General features: G+C 32.6%; 2 protein-coding genes and 1 pseudogene across 6 annotated transcripts; 2 read left to right on the top strand and 1 right to left on the bottom strand.

The window, feature by feature from the left end:
• The first annotated feature begins 4,006 nt into the window (after window positions 1-4,006).
• LOC100818018 (uncharacterized protein At1g03900) lies at window positions 4,007-6,681 on the top strand. The gene is made up of 3 exons (XM_003537005.5): window positions 4,007-4,735; window positions 5,417-5,704; window positions 6,239-6,681. The coding sequence occupies exons 1-3, from the start codon at window positions 4,241-4,243 to the stop codon at window positions 6,299-6,301; spliced, it is 846 nt and encodes a 281-aa protein (XP_003537053.1). The 5' UTR covers window positions 4,007-4,240; the 3' UTR covers window positions 6,302-6,681.
• An 814-nt stretch (window positions 6,682-7,495) lies between these two features.
• LOC100784705 (DNA excision repair protein CSB-like) lies at window positions 7,496-13,926 on the bottom strand (annotated as a pseudogene).
• Window positions 13,800-22,479, top strand: LOC100779528 (serine/threonine-protein kinase tricornered). 5 transcript variants are annotated; one of them, XM_014762946.2, is made up of 14 exons: window positions 13,800-14,315; window positions 14,405-14,694; window positions 15,896-16,070; window positions 16,782-16,865; window positions 16,985-17,226; window positions 17,532-17,739; window positions 18,057-18,136; window positions 18,474-18,558; window positions 19,284-19,415; window positions 19,507-19,620; window positions 19,713-19,760; window positions 20,693-20,780; window positions 21,742-21,798; window positions 21,939-22,479. In XM_014762946.2, exons 2-14 carry the CDS (start codon window positions 14,468-14,470, stop codon window positions 22,073-22,075), a joined length of 1,677 nt encoding a protein of 558 aa, XP_014618432.1. In that variant the 5' UTR covers window positions 13,800-14,315; window positions 14,405-14,467; the 3' UTR covers window positions 22,076-22,479. The 5 variants fall into 5 exon arrangements, with proteins under 5 accessions (XP_014618432.1, XP_014618431.1, XP_040862239.1 ...); XM_014762945.3 differs by having other exon boundaries at window positions 13,800-14,013; XM_041006305.1 differs by having other exon boundaries at window positions 13,801-14,183; window positions 21,951-22,479.
• Window positions 22,480-26,995: the final 4,516 nt, after the last annotated feature.

The raw sequence follows: 26,995 nt of genomic DNA on the forward strand, positions 1-26,995 counted from the left end.
AAATTAACGTTTAAAATTGCCCACAAAAATTAAAATTGTAAACCTTTTAAAAGTGGAGGACAGAATATTTTAATTAAAAAATTAGGACTAAAATTTTAAACCTTTAAAAAGTAAGGATGAAATATCTCAATTAAAAAATAGAGGGACTAAAGTGCAGATTTGAAAAAATAGTATTTTAGCCTAGAATTTTGTTATATTTGCATCCCACTTTATTTTATTTTGTTATATTTCAATCTATTCTATTAATTACTATTCGATAATTAAACATAGTAAGGATTGCTTGCCTTGTAAGCATACTAAGGATGGTCAATATATACACGCGGTTAGACCAGATTACCACCAAGCTCTTCACACACATCCATTTCAATTTTCAAGCATTAACTAGTGTAATTCTTGGAGATCTTTGGACGAAATTGTGGAAAATTCCCACTTTACCTAAATGTCTCCCTTTACTTGTTTCAATGTCATATTTTGAACTCCCTTTACTTATATTTATATATGAGTACTATAGTTAAAGTAGTGATTTTGATGATTTTTTTAAAGCCAAACCACTTACTTATATCATTTGAATCATAATCATGGTTCAATATAGGTTGGAATATAAAAAAAAAAATTGACTACAAGCAAAAGATCTTGATGCTCACAATTGACTGCTTGTGTTTGCGGGAGAAGTTCCTTGCATCATGTGATTATAGAGCCAAATTCAGTCTTATTTGGTTTGCTGTTAGAGAGAGAATTCACAGCATGGTTGCAGTCCGTTTCAATCAAACAGTTCTGGAAATTCATGTGCTTTATTCACCTTAAAGTCTTACGAAGTGCAACAGCTTCAACTTCAATAGGAAGCGGTGATCCATGCTTCCCATCAGAATTTGCAGCGACAAATTAGAGTCTTTTCTTCTTCTTTCTTGATGTTATGTCTATATGAATATTTTTTCCATGTGAGAAAAATTATGGCATCACTACAATTTATATTACACATTTTATTGTTGAAGTTGCATTAAGTGTGGCTGATTGGTCATTATTGTCAAGTAATTGGCCATGTATGACTTTTTTTTTGTTAGTTTGTGAAATTGATATTATTCTTATAAGGTGTTTAGATTTTTATTTTTTTTAGAATTTTGACTAGTTGAATCTTGATCTAACTTGTTTCAAATTCAATTTCAGTTTTAATTTTACTTATTAAAAATTAATTTTGATCCTCTTTGAAGATAAATAACAGCTTAATCTTGAGCTACTGGTTACACTAAATGTTGATCCATATAGTTATGTTCCTATAAAATTTTACATTACATTGTTAGAGTTTATTTGATATCCAGATTAAATAAAGATATTAATAAGTAAAATCTCTTACGATGAAACATATCCAAACTATTTACAACATTCAATTTTATCACAGAAGGCTAACATTAAGTGGAGCCTATTTCAAAACCACAATGACAAATTTTTGTCAAATAATAACATTAACCGAGGATGATGATGTGACCATAAACATTTCATTGATTTGTTTTTTTGGTACAAAGGAAATAACATGGCGTTAGAAAAGAAGAAAGATCATTCCTTAGTAACTCTAAAACTCCATCAGGAGGTGAACTCCAGCTTGCATCCATGTTGGTTAAGTCAGCTCCCCATTGGACAAAATCAATGTCCCAATCTAACAAAGCCAAGGCTCTGATGTTCGAAAGCAATGATATATGTACGGTTCTCTTCCCAGTTGTTTAAGAATGCAATAAACTTCCATGTTATCTGATTCACAAAACACTTCTTTGATGGACAGTATCTCAGCCCCACCCACAGGTGCTCATCCCCACTGGATTTCGAATGATACCACCAGCTCCCAGGGACAACACATGAGTGTGTCAATTCTCGGCCACACCCGGATCCTAAGTTGTTGATCTGCACTTTACTTCCGCAATACTATGATGAGCCATCTTGCATGCATACTCAAGTGGTCACAGGTCCTGGGAAAATACTACATTGCATCTCACTTCCAAGCCCACCACATAGTTAGCACCATCTGCACGCACTTCGGGTGATTAAGAACCCAGGAAACAAACTCTACTCTCTCTCTCTCTCTATATATATATCATAAATGATCAATCAACTAGAGGTAAGGATGATAGAGATAAATCTGGATGTCTAAGATTCAATTCATCATGTTATTAATTTTAATAAAAAATTATTTTTATTTTATTATCATATTTTTTATTTTATTAAATTGTTAATATGTCAAGTTCTTGATTAAAATTAAAATTTTATTATCATGAATATTAAATATGACTAACAAGTTATTGGTTATTTTTTAATTTTGGATATCTAATGTTTTAGGGCACTAGTTGAATGAATATTAAATATGATTAAATACTTGTAGAATTAATTATTAAATAATAAGGAATCCATTAATTATAGGTAATAAGTTTTACTTCTACAATAGATTCAAGACCAAGGTAATTGAGTGAAAGAAATTTTTTTAAAATTATTTATCGATTAAATATAACATGTTAACTTATTAGAGTTTAATCGTTATACTATACTCTACAATTAACCTTAACTTACTTACTCGGATTGACATTAAGGGAATATTGCTAAACCTGTGAAATTAGATACAAATGAATGTTTTAATCTTTCCAAAAAAAAAATTAAATTAGAGAATTTAATTTAATCAAATAAATATTTTAATGAAATATTATTATATTCTTTAATAGCACAAAAAATACAATTAATATAAATAAAAGAGGATTACTTTATAAACGTGGAAGTTATCCATAAAATAAGAATAAAATTTTATTTTTACATATTAAAATCAAATCATGTGATTAATTATCATATTTAATTATACGATTATTTAAAAATTATCTTTATCTTATATCAGAAAATTTCTAAAGATAAAAAAATATGAGATAATTTTTTATTTTCAAAGATAAAAATAAAGAAATATAAATAAATTCATCCAATAATTGATAATAGAAATTGACCTGGAATGGATACACGTGCATAGAGTCTTCACTCACACCGTTCAAACAAAATTTGTTACTTTAAGAATGTATATTCAAGTATATATATATATATATATATATATATATATATATATATATATATATATATATATATATATATATATATATATATTATTGTTATATATTTTAAATATAAAATAGATTTTAATTTTTTGTTGAAAACACTTTTAAATGATGTCAGGTATTATACTAAAACATAACTTTTTTTTAGTTAAGTAGATGACCAAAATTAAATTTTAGATAATAATTTTAAAATAATATATTTTCGAAATATGAAAAACATATTTTAAAAAAAAATATTTATCATATTTTAATCGCACTGATTTTAACCTAACGGTTTCCCTTCTCATAAAAATGAGTCCAACAGATCAAATACAAACGTGATCCCACGGCAGATAAAACAAATATTTTCCAACTGTGTGCGGTCCTTTTCCTTCTTGGTAGCCAGCACCTTTTGTGAATGCCACTAAGCATCATCCAGTATCCAATTCAATTCCTCAAATAACTGGGATTCCTCATTTCATAAAATTCAATGTACCACAATATATTGTATTCATCAGAAGATAGACTATGTAGCAAGGTATGAAAATAATTTTACATATTCATTTCTTTATAATTATAATTCATTATATATAATAAATTTAATTTATTTTTATGATAATTGTCATCATAATAATAATTTATGGTTGAATAACCATACGAATATATTATCATTACATTCTTGTATTATTGAATTTAATGTTTATATACTAATAATATAAAAAAATAATTTTATATTATTATTTAATTACAATTTATTTATTAAATTACTTCTAATATTTTAAGAATTAATAAATTTAACATATACTAAAAAGTGTGATTGAATGATTATAATATAAAACTTCTGATAGCGTGGGTGCACATCCTTTTCTCTATATTATCATATGATAAAAAAATATAAAAGTATCAATTAATTAATTGCAGATTTTAACAAGATTTGATGCCTTAAAATAAAAGAAAAGATCGAAGAGTTACTGAAAAAGAAGATAAAGCAAAAAAAGAAAGAAAGAAGATTTGGATAGTGCATCTCCCGCAACAGTTGACCTTGCGAGACACAGACACGGCACCTTCAATTCTTCATTCCTCAAATCGCAATTCACAAAGCGTCTCAAATTCACATTAAATTTTCCCAAAACTCAAACTCAAACTCAAACTCAAGTAATTCTAATTTTCCCTCCCCGAAAACGATGTCGTTCGAGGTGGAGGAGGAGGAGGCGTTCGAGCACACGCTCCTGGTGGTGCGCGAGGTGTCGGTGTACAAGATCCCGCCGCGAAGCACCTCCGGCGGCTACAAGTGCGGCGAGTGGCTCCAGTCCGACAAGATCTGGTCGGGGCGGATCCGCGTCGTGTCCCGGCGCGACCGCTGCGAGATTCGCCTCGAGGATCCGAGCTCCGGTGAGCTCTTCGCCGCCTGCTTCGTCTACGCCGGCCAGCGCGAGACCGCCGTCGAGCCCGTCCTCGACTCGTCGCGCTACTTCGTCCTCAAGATCGAGGATGGCCAAGGCAAGCACGCCTTCATTGGCCTAGGGTTCAATGAGCGCAACGAGGCCTTCGATTTCAACGTCGCGCTCTCCGATCACGAGAAGTACGTCCGCCGCGAGCACGAGAAGGAGGCCGGAGACGGAGCCGCCGCTGAGGAGTCGCAGATCGACATTCACCCCGCCGTCAATCACAGGCTCAAGGTATATCAATCAGAATTTCTACTATCTAATTGTTTTGATTCGGTAATTGAACCGAAATTCGCGATCGTGATTATTGTTATGAATGCTGAATGATGAATTGGTTTTTTTTTAGATGAATAAACAAAAGCCACTTAAAACATGCTGAGATGTATAATTTCATTGGTTTAGTTAAGTTTGAGTGAATGAAGCAATGATTAGATGTTGTGGTTAACTGGATCACTGAGATGATGCATGTTTTGAGCTTAATTCTTTAGTATCTACTGTATGCTATTGTTGTTGTGATGATGAATTAGGATCTGTTTCGGTAAGCTTCTCCATACTTATAGGAGAAGAAGATCAATTTATGCACGTAAATTTGTATAGAAGCTCTTTTCATTTAACCTTTCCAAAAGCTTAGGTACATAAGTTGATTTTAGCTTGGGCAAAAGCTCAATGCATTATATCTTTTGATTTTCTTTTCTCATAAGTGCTTATAAAAAAGTTAATCCAATTAGGGCCTTATTTTGCTTTGGTCAAATCCAATTTTTTGAGCAATTTCTAAGGGTGTTCAGTTTCACAATTCTCCAAGATTTTGATGAATTTACTTTTTTCTATTGTCTTAACAGTATGTTTTTCTTACCCCCTGGATCATGATGGCTTTTTCCTGTGTTTAAGATGGTGTGTTTGTTATTTGGCCTGTAGGAAGGGGAAACCATTAGGATTAATGTGAAGCACAAATCAACTAGTGGAACTGGCATGCTCTCAGCTGCTGGCCTAACCAGTGGGCATGCTGCGACACCAAAGCCAAAAATCGTGAGTCTTGCTCCCCCACCAAGTGGAGCTGGGAAAATCAGGTCTCCTCTTCCACCCCCACCAAATGATCCAGTTGCTGCTCGGACTGCTTCCACCAGTCGTGCTACTGGTCCTAAAGGGACATACGAAAGTGTGAAACATTCTACCAACGCTTTATCAGATTTTTCTCAACTACAGGTATGCTGGTTCTGCTCGTTCTCTTGGCTGTTTGGCATGTTTGTTCATGTAATTGAAAAGTTTAGGGCTTAATAGTTATTGCATTGCATGACTTAACAGCAACGTTGTGTCTTATAGATTGTTTAAGCATGTTATTTATCTATCTCCTTTTTATATGATTGGTTGGCTTAACTTTTTCATCACTGCATTCTTGATCTTGTATCCCCAAATGTGAAGTTATCGTTCCTTTGTTTACATAAAGGTACTACTAGTTTTGTGCTGATTTTATTCGGTAAAGACCAATAAGAATATTAACTGCATTTATTCTTGTATGACAATTCTGGTAGATTTGTCTATTGTTTTAGTTTTAGATCCTAGTCATCAATCTAGGTTTCTACATATAGTGACCATAATGATTTGAAAAACAATCAATCATCAACTGACTTTCTGGAGCATCCCTGTTCAACCATGAGGCTTTCTGTATGAGTTAAAAGTCCCAACCGTAGTCTAAAATCTAGAGTAACATTCACATTTCTTGTCTGTTTGCATTTACAGAAAAATCTTCCCACAACAACCACCTCTGGATCGACCACAGCTTCAGGATGGGCAGCCTTCTGATTATATATATGAGCATTTTAACAATGAGGCTTTTATTATTCTCTGATTTTTTTGGTTCTTTATTTTGAGAAAAGAAACAGTGGAAGAATCTGCAGAAAGAGATTTCATAAGTAAAGTTAGCACAAAGTACCAAGTAATTCGATTGCTTGAGGAATGAATATCCTGGAAATATTTATGTTTTTCTTTGTTTGTAATAACAGTTTTCTCATATCTCTATAAAAAGAATCACCCCCCGAAAAGAATCTTTCTTTGACTGAGGTGTGCTTGTTATTTTATGTTCAAGGTACTGTTCCGGATGCCATGTGTTTAGGTATATATGAAGTTATTATGTTGCTTGTAATAATAATTATAATTACAAAGTGACAATGTCCATTTTAACAGCTGCTATATGTTACACTTGTAGCTCTACTCGGACGATTGTACTAAATTCTAAAACTCAGAACTTGACATTATATTTTTTGGGGGCTATAAATTCAGATTTAGCATTTGTTCTAATAAAATTTTCATAAATACTTATTGGAAAAGAAAATAAGAAATCTATATGAGAGTTTCTACAAATTAATTTATACATAAATTAATTTTAACTTTTAGAAAAACATATTTCACTTTTTCTTTTTCTTTTGTTCTCTTGTTTATAATTTTTTTAAAATCAAAACAGGCTATTAAGCCATTGATCCAAACTCAATGGGTAGGCTGTACCATTATAGGATTGCACTAAACTAGCCGTTCAAGTTTCAAGAAAGAAAAATTTGAGGTTCAGGATTTTATTTTGAATGCTTTATCACTCCGATACTCTATTCAGGATTCAGATATCTAAGTAATAAATAGCCATAATACTTAAATTGTATTTTTTGTCACTCAAATTACGTTTTCTCTTCCAGTTTTCCAAACAAAAGTTTATATATTTTTAGTCATTCAACTTTTTTCTTAAAAAAAAATATTCTCAGTCCCTTTCCTCAAATAAAAAGTTTACACTTTTTAATCCCTCAACTCTGGTCGAAGGACTAGAGTATTTTTTTATAAAAAAATTAAAAGACTAAAATTTTCATTTAGAGGACTAAAAAGCAACAGATCCCCTAATTTGACAGACTAAGGATATAATTAAACCTATCTATAAAATCTTCCAGTGCTAGTAAAAATGTGGGATTCATGCACACATGTACTAGACAGAAATCATATGGTAAGGAATCGAGATGAAAGAACCAAATGAATCAAAATATAAATTATGCGGCTTTACAAAACTACTATTTACTGCACACCTTAGAGACGTCTGTTTACCTATTTGTCCCTTCTCACTTCTCAGTATACAAAATTGAGCTAAGAACCCAATGATTGGCTCTACTGGCATTCTTCTCACATGTAACCCACAAAAAGAACTCAAGATCAGTACAAAAAGTAAACCGTGTCAGCACAAAGAATCATGCTTCAGAGTCTACCGTTCGGACTATATAATGAATATTTCATCAACTTAAAGCACCCCGCAGTCAGAATTGATACATTGGCAAATAGCCTCTGTTGATGGTCTCGTTTCAGAATTGGTAGTCTGGTTTCAGAACCCAATTTGATCCTTTATGCAGAGTAGCAATTTCCTTTAACAGATTCTTAAACAGCACAACATCTTTTGAGGGAATACGGTCCTTGAAATACTGAACTATGCTGGCTGAATCGGAACTACCACCTCGTTGTTGTATAAAAGTACAGATTTTCCGAATCAATACTTCAGGTTGTACGGATGAATTTTCAGTAGCCATGGAAGATCTAGCATCTACAGATCTTGCTTGATTAGTGGAACTTGACAACACACCAAACTGATGTTCAAGCCCGGCACCAATGGCTTTCTCTTGGTTACCTCGAATTTGAGCCAATAGTTCGGCGGAAGATAATGCTTTACCAGAAGATTCCCCAGCAGCAAATCCATTGATCTTGTTAGTTCCCTTGTTGGGTAATTCGTTAGATGCTTTGCTATCATGGCTTCGGACCATTCGTGACTGACGTAAAGCTTCTGCAGCTCTTTGTGCAACCTGGGATGCTTGCTCCATCAGTCTCATCTATACTCATCCTGGGCATTCATGATCAAATCATGGTTCATGGCACTCTGCCATCATAAAATGAGTTTAGCACAAAGGAAACACGTGGAAAAAGGAAGTACCAGAAGAGTAAAAAGCATCACTTTATAACTAGAAACAGACCAATATGGCAATATCACATTCTAATGTAGCCAGAGGCTGCGAGCATGGTAGAGATACCTTGTAATTCTTGTATAAATCAACATATGCAGTATGCTTGCTTTGTTCATAATTATCTTAATTCTTGAATATTATGCAACAGGGTGTGGATTTCCTATAATTAGTCAGTCAAATAGGAAGTAATGATGCATGAAAAATTGGATGTGTTAGCTGAAACACAAACACACAGAAGAAACTTACATGTATCCCATTGGCATCAAAAAGGCTTTTCAATATATTTGTTTCCTCATCAACCTTATTACTATTATGTTCAACCTTCTCTTTCCCCTTTCCTCTTAAAGAACCTCTCTCTGATTTGTCATCATTACCAACTGCAACATCTTCAGAATCCAGTTCAGCAGGTTGGCTATGTTTATACTTATCCTTATTTTCTTTGTGTGTCCCAATGATATTGGCTTCTTCAGATATTTGACTGAATATTTGACGTTTCAGTTGACCCAGTTTCTCCATCCACATTAGGTGTGAAAAGATCTTTCATATCCCGGGCTTTAAAGAACCTTTTCTGTTGTGGGTTCTTCAATATCTTATTGGTAAGAAAATGTTTGTAAATCTGACGGTGATACACTTTCTCCTCTATAGTTCCACGCGTAATCAACCTGTACACTGTTACATCCCGCTTCTGACCAATACGCCAAGCACGCTCTCTGGCCTGTTAAAAGAAACAACAATCTTCTAAATAACATTTTAGGATTTAAATTTGAAACCAGAACATTATCCTCCATGATAATGAAAATTGAAACAATTTCAAAAATTTGAACATATCAGACACAAAATAATAAACAATTTACTTCCAAAACTATTAGCGTTGTTTGAAATTGATGGTTATGGATGGGAATGAAATAGGGTGATAAAAATGCTTCCTTTTCCATAATATTTTAATCCACTCACCATAAAATATCTAAACGCAACTTTTGTTGTCTTTATATGATTTATACCCAACTAGTTAAGTGAACATGGTGAATTCAGGGAAGTTTGTCTTTCAACAATTCCAAGAACAAAAGGATGTATTAAGTACAAACTTACCTGCATATCAGTTGAAGGATTCCAGTCAGGGTCATAGATGATCACCCTATTTGCACCTGTAAGATTCGTCCCCAACCCCCCAACTTTGGTTGTTAAAATGAAAATAAATATTTCACTTGAATCATTAAATTCATCTATTAAAGCCATTCTCTGTTTTACAGGAGTGAGACCATCCATTCTCCGATAAATGTGACCAGAAGTTGTCAAAAAATTCTCAAAAATGTCAAGCATTTGTTGGGTTTGAGTAAAAAGGAGAACATGGTGATCCTGTTCCTTCCAAACTTTAAGCACTTGAGCTACAACTTTCATTTTCCCACTACGTTTTGGATTTCCATAATCTGGATCATCAAAGGCATGATCCCTTTCAAGTAGGTTGGGGTGGTTGCAGATCTTGCGCATCACATCAATTCCATAAAGAGAATTCCTGCGTCCATCCAATATTTGCTCCACATCAGTGCTAGCTAAAAATGCTCTATAAGCAGATACTTGCTCTGATGTAAGGCTGCAAAATAGAACATGCTCAGTTTTCTTTGGAAGTTGGGCATTCACATCAGCCTTCATTCGTCGGAGAAGATAAGGCATGATTAAATCGCGCAGCACCACAGCACACCTATAAAATGACAAAAGTATATTGATATTATTTGGTATTGGAGGCTTACCTTCAAAGCTAACTAACCAACATCTGTAGATGAAATATGCCAATAATCTAATTTAAAATATTCATCAAGAAGAATCTTTTGCTTATTTTCCCACTATATCCTAAGGATCAGGATGGGTGAATCTCATGTAACTTGAGATTAAAACAATATAGTTAATTAAATTTTATGTTTGAAGAATTACAATTTACAAAATCCTGGAAAAATATTTGCAGTTAATGAACAAAAAGCATTTATGTTTTAAACAAGAAATACTTTTGGAATGAATTTTCAAATTGTTTTCTCCAATTCATTAAACCTTGGTCAACTTACAAGTGACAATAAGAAGGATATGAAAACAACTGACCACCTTGACCTCATATACCCTCAAAACTTTCAGTTGGTAGTGTATTGTAGTACACCCATAAGTCTATCAGAATGTGCAATTTATCGATTCTGACTGCTGTCGGTGTTATTCAAATTGGTTATGGAATTCAACAGTTGGGGAGGTAAATTGCACCAATTAGAAAGTTGATGGGAGCAAATTGCTATAATTTTGTTAGAAATTCTAGAGTCTAATAATCATGGTGAATGCTTTACTTTGCACATTAGGATAATTTTTCTTTTTGGGGCAGGGGGGATGCTACAATGAAAGTTGAAGCTAATAGCAAATTCGGTGAAGTTGAGGATTGGTTTCCAAAGTTAAATTAAGTATATGATCTCTATATTTGACACAGCTTTATATTTTGGTCCCTACATTAAGAAAAACTCTCTCTCTCTCTCTCTCTCTCTCTCTCTCTCTCTCTCTCTCTCTATATATATATATATATATATTAATGAATCGATTTCTACTATTAACCAAAGTTACAACAGTGTTAGACACTTGTCTTACACAACAGTAGGGACCATAGATACCTAAGTTTTAATTTAAGCTTTCTCTATATTTACCCTTTCCCCCAACAACAAAAAAAGGAATATTTAACCAACCTGTATGTATTACACTATCAAATAATTTAAAATCATCATAATATAATTTTTAAAGTAATTATTCATTTAATTAAAATTCAACAAATTTATCATGATAATAATATGTAAATTTGAGGTTTGAACCTCAGCATGATCTAATTTACTAACCAATACCTCTGTAATGAGATTATATAAATGTGATATTACATGATGTGATTGAACATAACTCTTTAAAACTATTAGGATTGTCCACCTTTGGAATGAGAGCAGTAAGGATATTTGCAAGTGAGGCATCAAAATGACTTATGAAGATCAACATGTTGGGGTTAGGGCTAGCATATACTCCTATGAAGGTGTATTTTTTCATACCTTAAAGGATATCAAAAGTAACAAAATATTGATTGTCTTAATAACTAAGACTATAATTATTGTCATTGGATGTATAAGGACCTAAAGGCCACCCGAATGTCCATAGTAAAGATCGAAGTGTACCTCACTTGGGTCCAAAAGGTCTTCCTTCTATCAAATTGGATACAAGTCTACATAAGTATAATGGGAGTAGTTTTATGCCTCCTACTAATGCCCGACCATGCCTCTTTACTACATTATTATTATGTCCATGATGTTCCAAGAAAGCACTAAAATATCCCTAAATTTTGTCATACAAACTATGAGAATAATCATCATTTAACATTATCACAACTCGGAGAAAAACATAGACGTAATAATATTGCCCTTAATTCTTTGACGCATGCATGTTTACATTCACACTTGGTGGATGGACTTGGTTATCAATTGTTATGTCATGCATGAAATTTTCTTATTGCAGGTCATTTGTGATATCCTTCTCAAGTAAAGTCTTGCCAATCAACCAAAAATAAAAGGGGGCTAATTGTTCTATGTATGGTTGACTTGAACAAAGTTTTTGGTACACTTTGTAATGTCGCAGGATTAAGAACACTTGAGTGTGTCTGAATAGTTGGAGGATTGTTGACCATGAAAAAATTACTTTCATTATAGCATGAACATTTGAAGAAGATTGGGAATTTAGACTAGTAGTAGTATCCTTAAAGGTGGGTAGATCATGCGTTTTTTTTTTCGAAGGGTGGTTTTGAGGGTTGATAATGATCCCACACATGATTGACTGTTGAGTTTGCAACTTCATTAAATGTTGGTGCATTATTACATTTATTATCAGTATTGGTTACATTTAAAGGTCTATTAGACTTAATTTATAATTTTCTTTTTTTCCCTATCTTTATTAATGGGAGAAACATTTTTCTTATAGGTGGTAATCATGCAGTTACCATGCAAATAAGTTACCACTATTTTTGCACTTTCCATATTTTTCTCCAATGTCAAAAATTTCTACATGATTATTACTGAATTATTAGCATTCAATGCACCACCTTGCCCTACCTCATGGGACTAAGGAGTCTGCCATGGATATTGTGGGTTTGCTGTATAGTTGCAAGACGATGGTTGTAACAGTCACACTTGTACGAATGAGGTGAAATCTTTCATACCAATTGTAACTTTATACTAATGGCCATTGAGTCATAATTTACCTCTCCACATTAATGGAAATAAATTTTCTTATTAAACCTTTAGTGTGTTATGATCCACCTTGATTTTGGTCATCTTACTATTGAGACTATAGCTTGAGAGAATCTTCCATCATAGTAGGAATGAAGACCAAAATCAAATGGTCCCTCTACCTCTAAAGTCACATTGTCTTTTGACAAATTAAATTTTACCAAGTAAAAATCGTTATCCATGTCCATTATATCAAAGTCTCTATTTAGACGTCTCTCCTCCATAACATTACAACTAGTATTCTTCCTTAATAATTTTAGATTAATTAAATATTTTTTCATCTTTGTAATTTAATATTTTTTTATCCTTGTAATTTTTTTTATTTAAGTCTTTACAAAATATTTTTTTTTCTTAAAACACTTAATATAAAATTTTAAAGAACAAAATAAAACAAACTAATATTTGAATAAAATATAATAATGCAACAATGTTCAAACTTTCAAAATTCAGGCCGGCTACAACTGGCAGTGGTTTTGACTCCACCAATTTTGCAAGAAAAAACGATACCTATCATTCATAACATTCTCTCTGCCAGCATCCGCATGCAAAGGTATTTTTAAAACTTATCCAAAACTTTTTTTAATATTATTTCCCCAAAAGAGACAAAATTCTTTCCCATTAAAAAAAGGGGCAGCATTGAAATCGAAACCAGTTTCTCGCGCGATCCAAAGTAACTAATTTTTAAATGTAAAAAAACCGAAAATTGCCCTTTAATATTTTCTTTTCTTTTAAATAAATAATCAACTTCATCTTCCAAAATATGATAGATGATTAATTAATTTCTAAAAAATAAAAATATAAATTTAATATTCAAATATATAAAAAATATAACAACTTAATTATACTATTAAATTTGTGAGATTATTTTCTTATTAATTTTTTTTTATATTTGTAGAACTAGTTTCAAACTCACTTTTTAGAATAAATTTGATTATTTATTTATTTTTTGTGCATTTTTCCATTATTATTATATTTTTGTTTTTGTTTTTAAAAAGAATATTTTAGTTGCAAATTTGGCATAAAAAGTGAACGCCATGTCATGTACGAATACACACGCAGAGAGAAAGACAGCTTGAAACACACAAAATCACGCGCAAAATTCGTATCTCTCACTCAGTTCCTCACCGAAGCCATTGCCAATCGCAGTTGCAGTTGCCATTGCGCAACGAATTTGCTAATCTCTCTATCTATCTGTCTAGGGTTTCGCGGGATCATCATAACAACAACACATATTTTTCATAACGCGGTAATCCGAATTCTCAGCTTCTTTCTAGCAACGCAATTCTTCTTCCGCGTTGTGGTTTTTTCCTTGCTTTTCCTAAACCCTAAAAAAGTTAAATCCTTTTTGCTTCTTTCACCTCATGCCATCGAATTTACTATTTTAGCCCCGGAAATGCCTGGAACCGAGGAATTGAGGTACCCAGAAGAAAAAAAAATCGTTTTTACTCGTAAGCTTTTGAGGGAAAATGTAAATATCCGTCGTGGGAAATGGTTTATCAGCGAAATTAGAAAGTGCAGGGAAACAAGACTAAAAATTTTACCTTTTTGGTGTGTGTAAAAATTGTAGGGTGACTTATGTAATTATGTTCATATTGATGAAGATTTCTTGAGATTGAGTTTTTTGTTTTTCCTTTTAGGGGTTTGGAGTGAAGTGTTTGGGAATGGTTAGAAGGGTGATTGTGAAGCATTGAGGTGTGGAAATGGATTCTGCAAGGAGTTGGCTTCAGAAGTTCCAGCCTCGAGATAAAACCAGGGCTGCTGGGAAGAAAAAGGAGGAGGATGGTAATGGAGGAAACCAGGATTCGAATGAAGCCATAGATGAAGCATTGCTTTCCAGTGTCACGAAGCAGAAGGTGGCAGCAGCAAAGCAGTACATTGAAAACCATTACAAGGAGCAAATGAAGAACCTTCAGGAGAGGAAGGAGCGGTATGGTTAAGTTCATCTCTGATTCTGATAAATGTTATATATATATATATATATATATATATATATATATATATATATATATATATATATATATATATATATATATATTCGGAAGGAATATGCTTAACTTAACTTTACGAAGAATGACTGCATGAAAACTGACAAATGTTTTTAATTGGTTAGTTATTTAATATTTGATCTTCTTTTGATTTCTGTTAAATCCAAGTAATTACTTGCTCACCTTAAAAAGCTTTACACATGTACTTTCGTGCATAAGGTCATTTGTTCTAAATAGCATCCCTCAATTCTGAAACATCAAGTGAGGACACCTGCTCGTCTTTAAACCACTTGCCTGTAGTTTTTTGTGGCGTCCCTCTCTGCTTCTTATAAGAACTTTTAGTGTTATTCTTTAGGCCGGAGTTGTCTCTTGTCAATCCTATTGGCTGCTCTGAAATTCGATCTCTATAGCTGATGCTGTTGATTGATACTAAGTTTTAAAAATTTTCGGATAGAGTGTTATTTTGTTGATATTTGTTTACATCATTTTGGACTTTAGTTCTGTAAATCTTCTGATATTTGTTTTTAGCATTTCCATTGCACTTTTCCATCACCACGTAGATACGAGTCATACCGCAAGATATGTTAAATTGTTTGCACTTGGCTGCACTGATTTAACTGGGATTTCCAAGAATACAGTCAATGGGGTGTGTGATTGAAAATTGAAGTTGGAATGTCTCATCGAGTTCAGTCTTATGAAAATATTTGTATTTGTAACTCAAATTTGATAGTTATTGTCTTTATTTCCGTGAGGAGGTTTGAATGTTTTTGGGAAATTTGGAGGACTATCCATACAAAGAGTGAGTTACTTGTTTTTTTTTTCTTCATGAAACTAGTATGTGAACTTGCATCTACTGAGTTTGAAGAATCACTATTATGTTCTTAATGGGAAGGTTTAATGAGATCCAAGGTCATTGGCTCATAACACAAGCTCTTATACTGTGGAAGCTATAAAGTTCTAATAATTTACTTGATTGGAAATGTACTATAGTGGGAAATGGTTTCCTCTCTCTACTTTTTGTTGAGGTGCATGAGAAAATTGCAGAATTGGAAGTGGCATCTTTGCTTCAATGTTAATGTGTACTGTGTTAGCTGTTTTGGCAAATATGTGATAAACTTTTATAACATCACTTGCTTATAACAGTCGAACCATCTTGGAAAAGAAGTTGGCTGATGCTGATGTCTCTGAGGAGGATCAAAACAACCTGCTTAAGTTTTTAGAGAAAAAGGAAACAGAATATATGCGCCTTCAGAGGCATAAGATGGGTGTTGAAGATTTTGAGTTATTGACAATGATTGGAAAAGGCGCATTTGGGGAGGTATGTATATGATTATTGTGATATGACTGACTATGCTTTCTTCCTCCTATTTATGAATATGTTTTAAAGACTGGTAAGCAGTTGGCTCCCAAATTGATCTAGTTGGATAGTGAGATATCCACTATTTTGAAAATTTTTATATAGTTTATAATGTATATCACATACATATAAATTCTCAAAAATGATAAAAATTTAACTATTTAAGTTTCCTAGATAGGAATCAATCATCATCTTCAAAACCTAAGTCTTCTTTATCATTTTCACTACTATTACAGCTGTAGATTTCATTCTGGAAATTGAAACCCCAAAAATAGCTCCCCAAAAAGCCCTAATGTCCCTGTTCTGAGGGTTTTTTTTGGAATCAACTCATAGTGCCATTATGATCGCTAATCAGGCCGCTATTCAATCTGCTACAACCGCTACAAGTAACCATTCTATTAAATGAAAAAAAGTTCTTTTCTCCTCTCTCTTTTTTCAAAAACAAACTCTAACTATATCTAAAACTCTGCCGTGCTGAAGAGATTTGTGTGCGCAAATAAAAAGACTGATTTCTGTCTGAAAAAAATGTAATTTAGTTGAATATTGTATGTGCTGAAACACCTGCTCTTTTGTGAACCCCAAATTCATTTTTAGATTATGTGTGTAAAAGTGTGGCAGAATTATCCAATTGATCTCCTCCCTTCTTTTCCCCTGAAATTTGAATTGTTCCAGGTCAGAGTCTGTAGGGAGAAAACTAGCGGTCACGTATATGCAATGAAAAAGCTGAAAAAATCAGAGATGCTTCGCAGAGGCCAGGTTACAATCATTGATCTTGCTAGATTATGTTATTCCAGTCCAGATATTAGTAGTTTAAATGCCTATGGTCAATAAGGTCATCATACTTTATACTTATTCCTGTTTGTTAATATTTTCAGGTTGAGCATGTTAAAGCCGAAAGGAATCTCCTTGCAGAGGTTGACAGCAATTGCATAGTCAAGCTTTATTGTTCTTTCCAGGATGATGAACATTTGTATCTTATTATGGAGTATCTACCGGGTGGGGATATGATGACTCTACTTATGAGAAAGGATATCTTGACTGAAGATGAAGCCAGATTTTATGTAGGAGAAACAGTTTTAGCTATTGAATCTATACATAAGCACAATTATATACATAGGTATGCATATACTTGTTCATTTACTTTCGGAGTAGTCCTATTTCCTTAGTTGTACCACATTTAACTTTTCTATTTAGGGTTAGCTTCTAATTTGTCCTGGTATAACTTTGAGTTAATTTCCAGAATATACCGTTACAATTGTGAAACTTGTCGTGATTGCTACCAAAAATATTTTGAAGGATCCAATTGTGAAAACTGTTTGATGTATGAAGTTGTATTTACATGTATGTGTTTATGTTTGAAACTAAAGCAAACTTAATCAGTTATACATAATACGTTTGTCTATTTAATATTTGGTGTTACAGGGATATCAAGCCAGACAACTTATTACTTGATAGATATGGACACTTGAAATTGTCAGATTTTGGACTTTGTAAACCATTAGATTGTAGTACACTTGAAGAAAATGATTTTTCTGTGGGTCAGAATGTGAATGGATCTACACAAAGCTCAACTCCTAAACGCTCACAACAGGAACAACTGCAACACTGGCAAATAAACAGGAGAACACTTGTAAGTTCCCTGCTAAATTGCTATTATGTTCTTTTTTTTTTTTTTTTACTTACTATGACAGTGCATGCAATTGTAAAACTTGATGTGGTGTTTTTCCTTATGATGTAGTGACATGCCAAAATAGTATAATAGTATATTGATAAATTGTACATGTCAGGCCCTTCTCCCCTCACCCAACCCAAAATGAAAAAAATAAAAATATAAACAAAGGTCTGCATTATAGTATTTTGGGTATCTATATGAATGGTGTTTAAGATAGTGTTCTTCGACATCTTTTTTTTGAGTGCTTGTAATTTTTGAATGTGTAAACATTGCAGGCTTATTCCACAGTTGGTACACCAGATTATATTGCTCCAGAAGTTCTTTTGAAGAAAGGTTATGGGATGGAATGTGATTGGTGAGTTTTATGCATGTGAATGTTGGCATGTTATCAAATATTGGTTTCTCTGCTATTTGTGTTTGTATATCATAGCATCCAAGTTTATCTTTTAATTCATTTTTGGTGATCTTTTCAATAATTTTCAAGTTTCAACCTAGTTTGGCATTCAAATTTATTTCTTCCAAACTTGGGATGCAATTTGGGACTATTTTTTTTTATTTAAATTATTTCCCTTTCAAATGTTCTAAAAGCATAAGCATATTGAGTTTTGCTTCATTTATGTGGAATTTGTATATATAAGGTCAGGGTTACATATTTTATTTTGATGCAATGATGGTTGTTACAAAATTCACAGGTGGTCACTTGGAGCTATTATGTACGAAATGCTGGTGGGATATCCTCCTTTTTATTCTGATGATCCAATGTTAACATGCAGGAAGGTAATCTTTTTGAAAGAAATGTTTCTTGTGACTAATGCTTAATTGACATTCACTTTTGTAAAGAGTACACTTTCTATAAGTGCAAAGTGGATCATCATTGATATTTAAAATGTGTTCTTTAATCTCTATATTTTTATGAAGTGCAAGCAATCTGATAGCAATGCCTGGATTTTCAGAAGTTAATTCTTTCGATTTTCTCATCAATGGTAATATGTTAGAGACTCCCAAGTATCAATGTTTAGTTACAATAGAGTATCAATAGTTTGTACAATTTGTTAGAGTGTATTTGGGAACTTGTTTGCATCATCGCAAATGGGCATTCACACTTTCCAAAGTATGAAATGAAGAAGCAACATTTTGTATTACTGGCATTGAATGTCCATATGGATGGTTTGAACTGATAACCAAACACACAGTTAGTAAGAGTGGTTGAACTATTTTAGCTTAAAATAGGAGAGGTAGAAAGGACCACGATTGAGATTTGCTAGAACAAAGCTGGAGCTCAGTTGCATAGGGTGGAGGAGAGATCTTTCTCCTTGATTTATTCATTTTTTTCAGCAAGTATTAAAATCACTTTTTTTTCCCTCGATTTCCATCAAAAGGTTTCCTAAGATAACCTATTGTGTGACCTACACTTAGAGTAGCAAAATCCTGTTAGCTTAATAACTCTTTTTTTCTTTCTAAATTTTATAGAGCATGCTAATCTTTGTTTCTCTTTTGTGCAGATAGTAAATTGGAAAACTTACTTGAAATTTCCTGAAGAAGCTAGGCTATCCCCAGAAGCTAAAGATCTTATTAGTAAACTTTTGTGTAATGTCAATCAAAGGCTGGGGTCAAAAGGTGCAGATGAAATAAAGGTGTTGTATGGTGTGCCATTTTCTAAATTCTTAGATTTGTGATATTATATATTTGGGTATGGATTTACCTTTGTGCTGCATTCTTCTTTAGGCTCATCCATTCTTCAAAGGTGTTGAATGGAATAAGTTGTATCAAATGGAAGCTGCATTTATTCCTGAGGTCAATGATGAGTTAGATACTCAGAATTTTGAAAAGTTTGATGAGGTATTCAAGTCCCTTATATTCTTGTTTTGTGTAGCTTGTTGTCGGCCACTTTCCTTGTTCATATTTTCTCATTTTGTCTTTTGCATTTGTAGTCTGACAGCCAAACTCAATCATCTTCAAGATCTGGTCCATGGAGGAAGGTAATCTTAGGTGTTTTATTCTCTGTTGGAAATTTTTAACTAGTTATCTGTAGAGCTAGTCTGCTAGTGTCACCTTTTGGTTCACATGATGATGAAGTATGTTTTTCCTGTTCAATCCCTTTTTTAAGTACAGGGAAGAGCAAAGAAAATCAGTTAGTCATCATTGTTTTGTTTATACTTTTGAGCTACTTATCTTTTAATTACTTTGCATAGCTGTGATTGTGAGTAGGCTGTTGGTATGCCTTTTAGTCCCAATGAGTTGAGTAGTTGTTGAGATGGTATAAAGCATAGGCAGGACCGTGGTAGTAGGAAATATCTTGTAAGCTATCAAACTTAATTGGCATTCTCTTATCAAAATTTTTATTTATTCTCCATTTCACTTTTAGACAAATTTTGGCTTTAGAAATTACTTGGCTAATTTCAAGCTTAACTAAAACTTCTTCAGACTTTTGATATGAATAATGTCTTGGCATTGAGCTTTTGATACCTAACAAATAATTCACACTTTTCTTGAGTTCTTAGGAAGCTCAAGTTATGGCTTGGGTAGAAGTGTGTATTTGTTAAGCTTTGCTAAAATGTCCATTTTAGGTTAGCAATAACTTTCATGATTGAGGGTTGTTTATATCTGCTTGAGTTTGAAATATATGAATTTATACTCAAGGGTTATCCACCCTTGATAAAAAAAGCATACCAGTGTTTAACTTGCTATTAGCAGTGGCCAATAGGTGTCTCCTCAAGTTCGAACTTCAAATTGTTAGTTATTTTGTTCTTTACCTGACATCTGTGATCTGTCACAGTTTTTTTAATATTTTTTCTTGCTGTCTTATAATTCTCTATCTTCAAATCTTCAAATTGTTAATTTCAGTTGTTCTCTCACCTCTATTCATTTCCTTTATCTTATTCTTCTTCTGTTGTTTGTTGAGATGTTACAGATGCTTTCATCTAAGAAGGATTTGAATTTTGTTGGATACACTTACAAGAACTTTGAAATTGTAAATGATTATCAAGTTCCCGGGATGGGTACATCTCTTTTTTCTCTTTTCACGGCTACAAGTTGTTTTATGTTTATATGTTTGCCAGGAGGTTCTATTTTTGCTATGTTCATGGCTATTATGCTTGTTTGTAATATATATTTTATTATAAGAGGGTCAGAGGGATATTCAGATATTCATAATCATTTTTTAGAGAATTATGGTTAAGAAACTCTTTGTGAAGATATTTTCAACTTTGATACATTAACCAAAAGTATGAATTGTTTAAGTCTACTGGCTATTACATTAAAAATTAATAACATTGTTGAACATTATTCTTTTGGTTAATGCCCCTCGACGGAATTTATTTTACCAAGAGTTCTTGAATGAATAAAGTATGTATGAGCCTTTTTTTTCTCCATATATTGAGACAAGGATAATTTAAAAGAACATATTCTATGACAACCTTAACTATAGTTCTATCTGTTTCAACTTTCTTATATTTTTTTTCTTCCAGAATTAGCATGTAAAAAAAGATTATAGCCCATGATCTGTCTCTTTCATAGAAACTATGTTTTTGTTGCGGATGGCTGGATGAACATACATTAAAGAGAAAAGAAGATAACAAAGCAGTAGGGTCAATGGAAAGTTATATTTGTTACTTGTAAACCAAAAATTACATGCAACTTAGGAAAGTTAATCTACAGGCAAAACCATTATGTGCAAAACTTGGTCCAGATGATTAGATCTGGCAGATATGATTCATTCCATCTTATGAGAGAAGGCCCGGATAGTATGGAACGATATATTAAACCATAGTTTCACATCAATGAGGTGACATGTCTTTTCAAGCAGGAATTTAGAACATAAATTGGTGGGGTTATGTTGAAAGTAAAAATTCTTTGAATTTTTGTGTTTGTCTTTGTGCTGGATTGTATTTACATTTAATGTTCTGGAAGGTCGTGTGTTTTGTTGTTTTCCGTTGACTTTGCCTTCCTCTTGCCTCACAGCTGAACTGAAGAAGAAACAGTCCAAACCAAAGAGGCCAACCATCAAGTCACTTTTCGGTAGGCTTTCTCATGCTTTGGGACCATTATATTCCTTCCAGCTCTTCTCGTTTAGTTTGTGTTACACCTTTGTGTTTCTTGCATGTAAATGTAATCATAAAAATCTTTTTCATGTGATCAAACTGGCTGACATATGATAGATTGTGAATCAGAAACACCAGAGGCGTCCGATACGTCTGCAAATGATCAACCTGCTCAAGGAAGCTTTTTGAAGCTCTTGCCACCCCAGTTAGAGGTATCTCCTCATCGCGACAAGAATCTTCCTCCCAGGTCCTAACAGGCCCCAACCACATGATCTCTGCAGCAGTCTGACAGTGTAGGAATCATCATAACTCAGCATTTTGACCATTTCCGCGTTTAAAATATCACTCTTGATGCGTTGGATTTGTTCTAAGTTACACGAAATCACTAATATGGCTTGGACCAGTCTCTTGTCAGTGGCCACAACTATTGATTTGTAAATCTCTCACTAAGTATCCGTTGTCACACATGCTACACTAAAACAGACAATACCATGTATATTCGCGTTCTTTTAATGATAGCAAAGCATTTATCCCTGTAACATTGGAGTGTAATGATTCACAAGTTATTTAGCAGAACAAGATATGTTTGATTTTTTTTTAAAAATGTCAATAATCTGTAATTTGTTATGGTTCGTTTTTTTAATATTATTTTTTATAATGGACGAGATTCCTCTAAATTTAAGGTATGTCTAAGTCTTTACTTACACTTTTCCTATTATATTATTGGATGGGCGCATTTCCTTGCTTTTTCTGCACACTATGAATTCTTCTGTAATCTTTTGCCAAGTTAGCATGATACTATGTGTTTAGGAGTAACTACACCTTCATTCTATTTACAGCGGAAATTATATGTTTTCCATTTTCTAAGTTGTACGTACTTAAAACAGAATGATTGGTGTCAATGCTGAATTGGTTGAGAAGAGTGTGAGTTATTATAAATTCTAGATATTATTTTCGATTTTCATGGATAAGAAATATACTCATTAGTCATAAGGGTAATGATAATTACACAAACCAACAAATAGTGCCTTAACACAAATTAGAGTGGACTTTTGACGGTTGAGAGGGAAGAAATGTCTTAAATATTTGTAATTTTAATAATTTTTTATGTAAGCATAAAAATTGCAGGCGAATACGAACGGTTATGATTGATTGCTGCAGGAGCATTACAAGAAGAATGATTCGTATATGCCGTTGAGACTTGAGAGGTGGCATATGCCTAGACTAGATACTCTTTCTTATATTTGGCATCTTGTTATAATTTTATTTTTTATTTTTTACGTAATATTATCTGATCTCTCACTCCTACTATATTTAGCAGTATGAAAATGTCACGTAACAATTCTTAACCGTTCGTTATATATGTCTGATTTAAAACAAATCTAAATAAAATTCAATGTTTCTCTGTATATTTTTTTCTTCATTTTATTACAGTTTTGTTTTTTAACAATGGCAACAAGTTTGAATCTATAACCTTATGCAAATTACCTAAACTTTCCATCATTAGGCTAGCCAATAGCCATAGTGTAGTGAACTGGTTTCATTTCATTACATCATACACACAAATATAAGATGTATGTCCCGTGAGAGATGAGAACATGAAATTGAAAGGAACAAATTTTGGTCATACGAATAAAATGGATACAATTGGCTGATAATTTTAATAATCAATGTATGATTGTAGAATCAAAATTAACTCCTCTCACCTCTCATTAAATATGTTCCATATAGTTTTCTTGTAGACAAACACAATCTGTACCTAATAGTAGCAAATATAGATTAACACATTTTGACAATTGGCTCCTTTACCGTAGTTCGAACCTTTGATTTCTTTACACATTTACAGTGACATTGATATATTTATATATATATATATATATATATATATATATATATATATATATATATATATATATATATATATATATATACACACACACACACACTGAAACGGTCCCATGCTTTATTTTTTTCCTCTTCCAAATATATAAAATAATGATATTCTAGAGTATAGCCAGTGAAGCTATTTTTTATTTATTTATTAAGCAGCCTGAATCAGGAAAATGTCAAAATGACAAAATAATAATATGACAAAATACCATGAACCAGCCCATAGATACGGAAACCATTATTTTCATGTGCCGTGTGTTTAAAGCATATTAACAAAACAAAAAAAGTTTAATTAAGTTTTTTATACATAAAATATAAATTATTTTTATATTATTATTTAACATTATTTTTTTTCAACCAAGTACCTGAAATTTTTTTTATGTTTCATGTTACTATCAACTGTCAGTCTCCTTTCGTTAAGTTATGACGTACGGATCAAGTGTCACATCATCAATCCACATCAATGCCTAGTCAACACTACATCATCATCTTCTTTTCCTTCTTCTCCTTCTCCAATAAAAACTACTACCACCACCACTTTGCCACCACCGCCCATCGTGCTGTCGATCGTTACCACCGCGCTGTCCAACCCCTTCTCCTTCTCTTTCTTTTCTTTCTCTCCTTCATGGTACAAGGTGGTTGGGAAAGGGAAAAACCTAAAATGAAAATATGGATTTGATGATGAAAAGATCACAAATCTAGAAAAAAAATAGAGATAAAAAAAAAAACAGATGTGAAACACAGATCATTTTCCTCTTGTTGGTGGTGCGCCAAATCAAATCTCAAACTCCAAATCAGTAGAACAACTTTTAGATTTTTGGAAATCATCAACTAACAGAGATCAACCATGGTAACGTGAAGAAATTTATGAAATCTATTGTGGTGTGGCTGTCAAAGAAAAAGTGAAAAAGAGAACAACCTGCAGAGGAATGACGGTTGCAGTAGTGAGATTGTGCTAGAGGAGCGACGACAATGGAGGAAGTGTGAGATGTTGAGGGCTCAGCGAAGGCAGCTATTGCAATTGCAGGTGAGATGGGTATGGGTGATGACACATATTGGTTGTGATAGGTACTAGGTGGTTGGGAAAGGTGGCAAATCTGTAATGATTTTGTGGGTGGTGGTATGGTGTGATGAAGTCGCATTTAGTGACATGGACACTTGTACCTATGTGTTTAGTGACAACATGTAATGACGTGACATTATGTCTGTCACGCCATCACTTAAAATATGCGGATTAAGGACAAGTAATAAAATGAAACTTATATTTCAGGTATTAAAAATTTAATTAAACAAAAAAAATCTGAATCTTGTGACCCACAAAAGTAAGCAACTAGATGGCTGAGTTTACAAAATCAATCATCATTAACCATATGTTCTTTATTAATCAGGAGACTTGCATTCTAATAAAAATTAGACATGAATAAACTTTGTATATTAAACTGTCATTGTAGCATGGTAAAATAACTAGGACGGTCGTTCCATTCCCCTACAGCCATAATAAACTAACATAGGCATCACTTTCATCTAAAAGGTGATTTAATAACTGAATTAATATATGTTATTTTCAGTTAATAATCAATGGATACCCGTACAAAAGGGGTTAACCTACTTGTTAAAGATGATGTCTCAATAACCTAGCTAACTACTCGGATTTAAACTTTCTTATTACTCAAATCAATTAATTTATGCTACTAAATATGTTAAATCTACATGGGACTGGGAGAGATGTAACTTTTAAAGATTGAAAAGTGTTCGAGTAAAAAGACATTACTCACGGAAGAAAGTAAACTGGATAAGATAAGCCTAGTCATTATAGTATAAGAATGTTATTCATACAATAATTTATATAACGAATTATATCCAAGAGGAAAGTAACAAATTAATATTTACCAATGAAATAAATCAAAACAAAAGTATATAATGTAATAACTAATAAACGATACCATAAACAAAAATATACATAAAAAATATTATCGTAAAAAATGTTATGTGAATTTTTTAAATGAATAACACATTTCTTCATAATAAGTTCATAGAATTGAGTCATAAGTCATTGACTATGGCGACCGGAGCTTTAGGAGAAAATTTTTAGCATGTTCGTGGAGAAGCCATAAATGTACAAAATTTTTATGCTACTAGCTTCGAATTAGTGTCTAAATTTTTTGTGGATGTGCCTAAAATTAATGATGATTTTTTTTATATAAATGATGAAAATTTTATGTTTAATTTAAGAGCATCCAATACTTTCTCCCTAAAAGATTAGTTAAAAAAAACTGAGAAAGTATATATCTTATCACTTCAGCTTTATTTGTTTCCAACATAGATATATGCAACGAAAATAGCAATGTTCTATTCCTTTTTTTTTTTTTTATGTTTGATTCCTGTAATATTCCCTATTCCAATTAATCTTAATTATCTTAAGTTCCTCGTTTTCTGAGCCTCATTAGAGCCAATATCATTTAAAATGATAAAAACAGAGACAATATCTGCCCGCACTACCGCAGCAAATTTGAATCGAGAAACAATAATTGTATAAATAAAGAGAAATTAAAAAAAATGTAAACTAAAATATTTGATATAAAAAAGAGAGAGAAAAAAAACAATATAATAAAAGTAAATAGTCTATATGATGACGGTGTGAAATTTTTATATTATTATTTAATTACAAAAATTTATTTATTTTTATAATATTTTTTAAAAAACTCACACCAACGTACTATTAAACTCATAATAAATATGTATGTATGAATAATATAATAAATCAATTCAGTGTCTGAATAATTTTCATTTCTTTCCTAACCAACGTAATCTATGACCTGGGATTTTGATTATTGCAATTTTCTGAGTGCCTTTTGCCAAGTCAGAGACCATTAAAGATAAACAACTCAAGCAATTTTCACTACAGTTTTATCATGACATTAATCAAATTATTTTATATAGGGTAGTTGTTGCTCCTTCTCCATCGCCATAGTCACGACAAACAAAAACGTCCCTCTCCTAGCTATTTTACATCAACTATGGAAAATAGCTCAAACAGTTAAGCCATGTAATTAAAAGGTTTGAAAAAATTTAACTTCATTAATTAGTTTAATAGTAAAATCACTGCCAAATCGACGTGTAATGATTAGCTTCTAGTCACTTATTTTTTTCTTAATGTCTTGATTAAGCCGGCCATCCCATGGAATTGGCAATGTCATTGACAATACAATACAATACAAGCCCCCATCATTTTATTTTTCTTTATTGTGCCACGAAATTTTGCCTTTAAAAGTGACACAAACCTC

This window comes from Glycine max, chromosome 10 (assembly GCF_000004515.6).
Source record: "Glycine max cultivar Williams 82 chromosome 10, Glycine_max_v4.0, whole genome shotgun sequence".
In the NCBI taxonomy this organism is placed as follows: domain Eukaryota; kingdom Viridiplantae; phylum Streptophyta; class Magnoliopsida; order Fabales; family Fabaceae; genus Glycine; species Glycine max.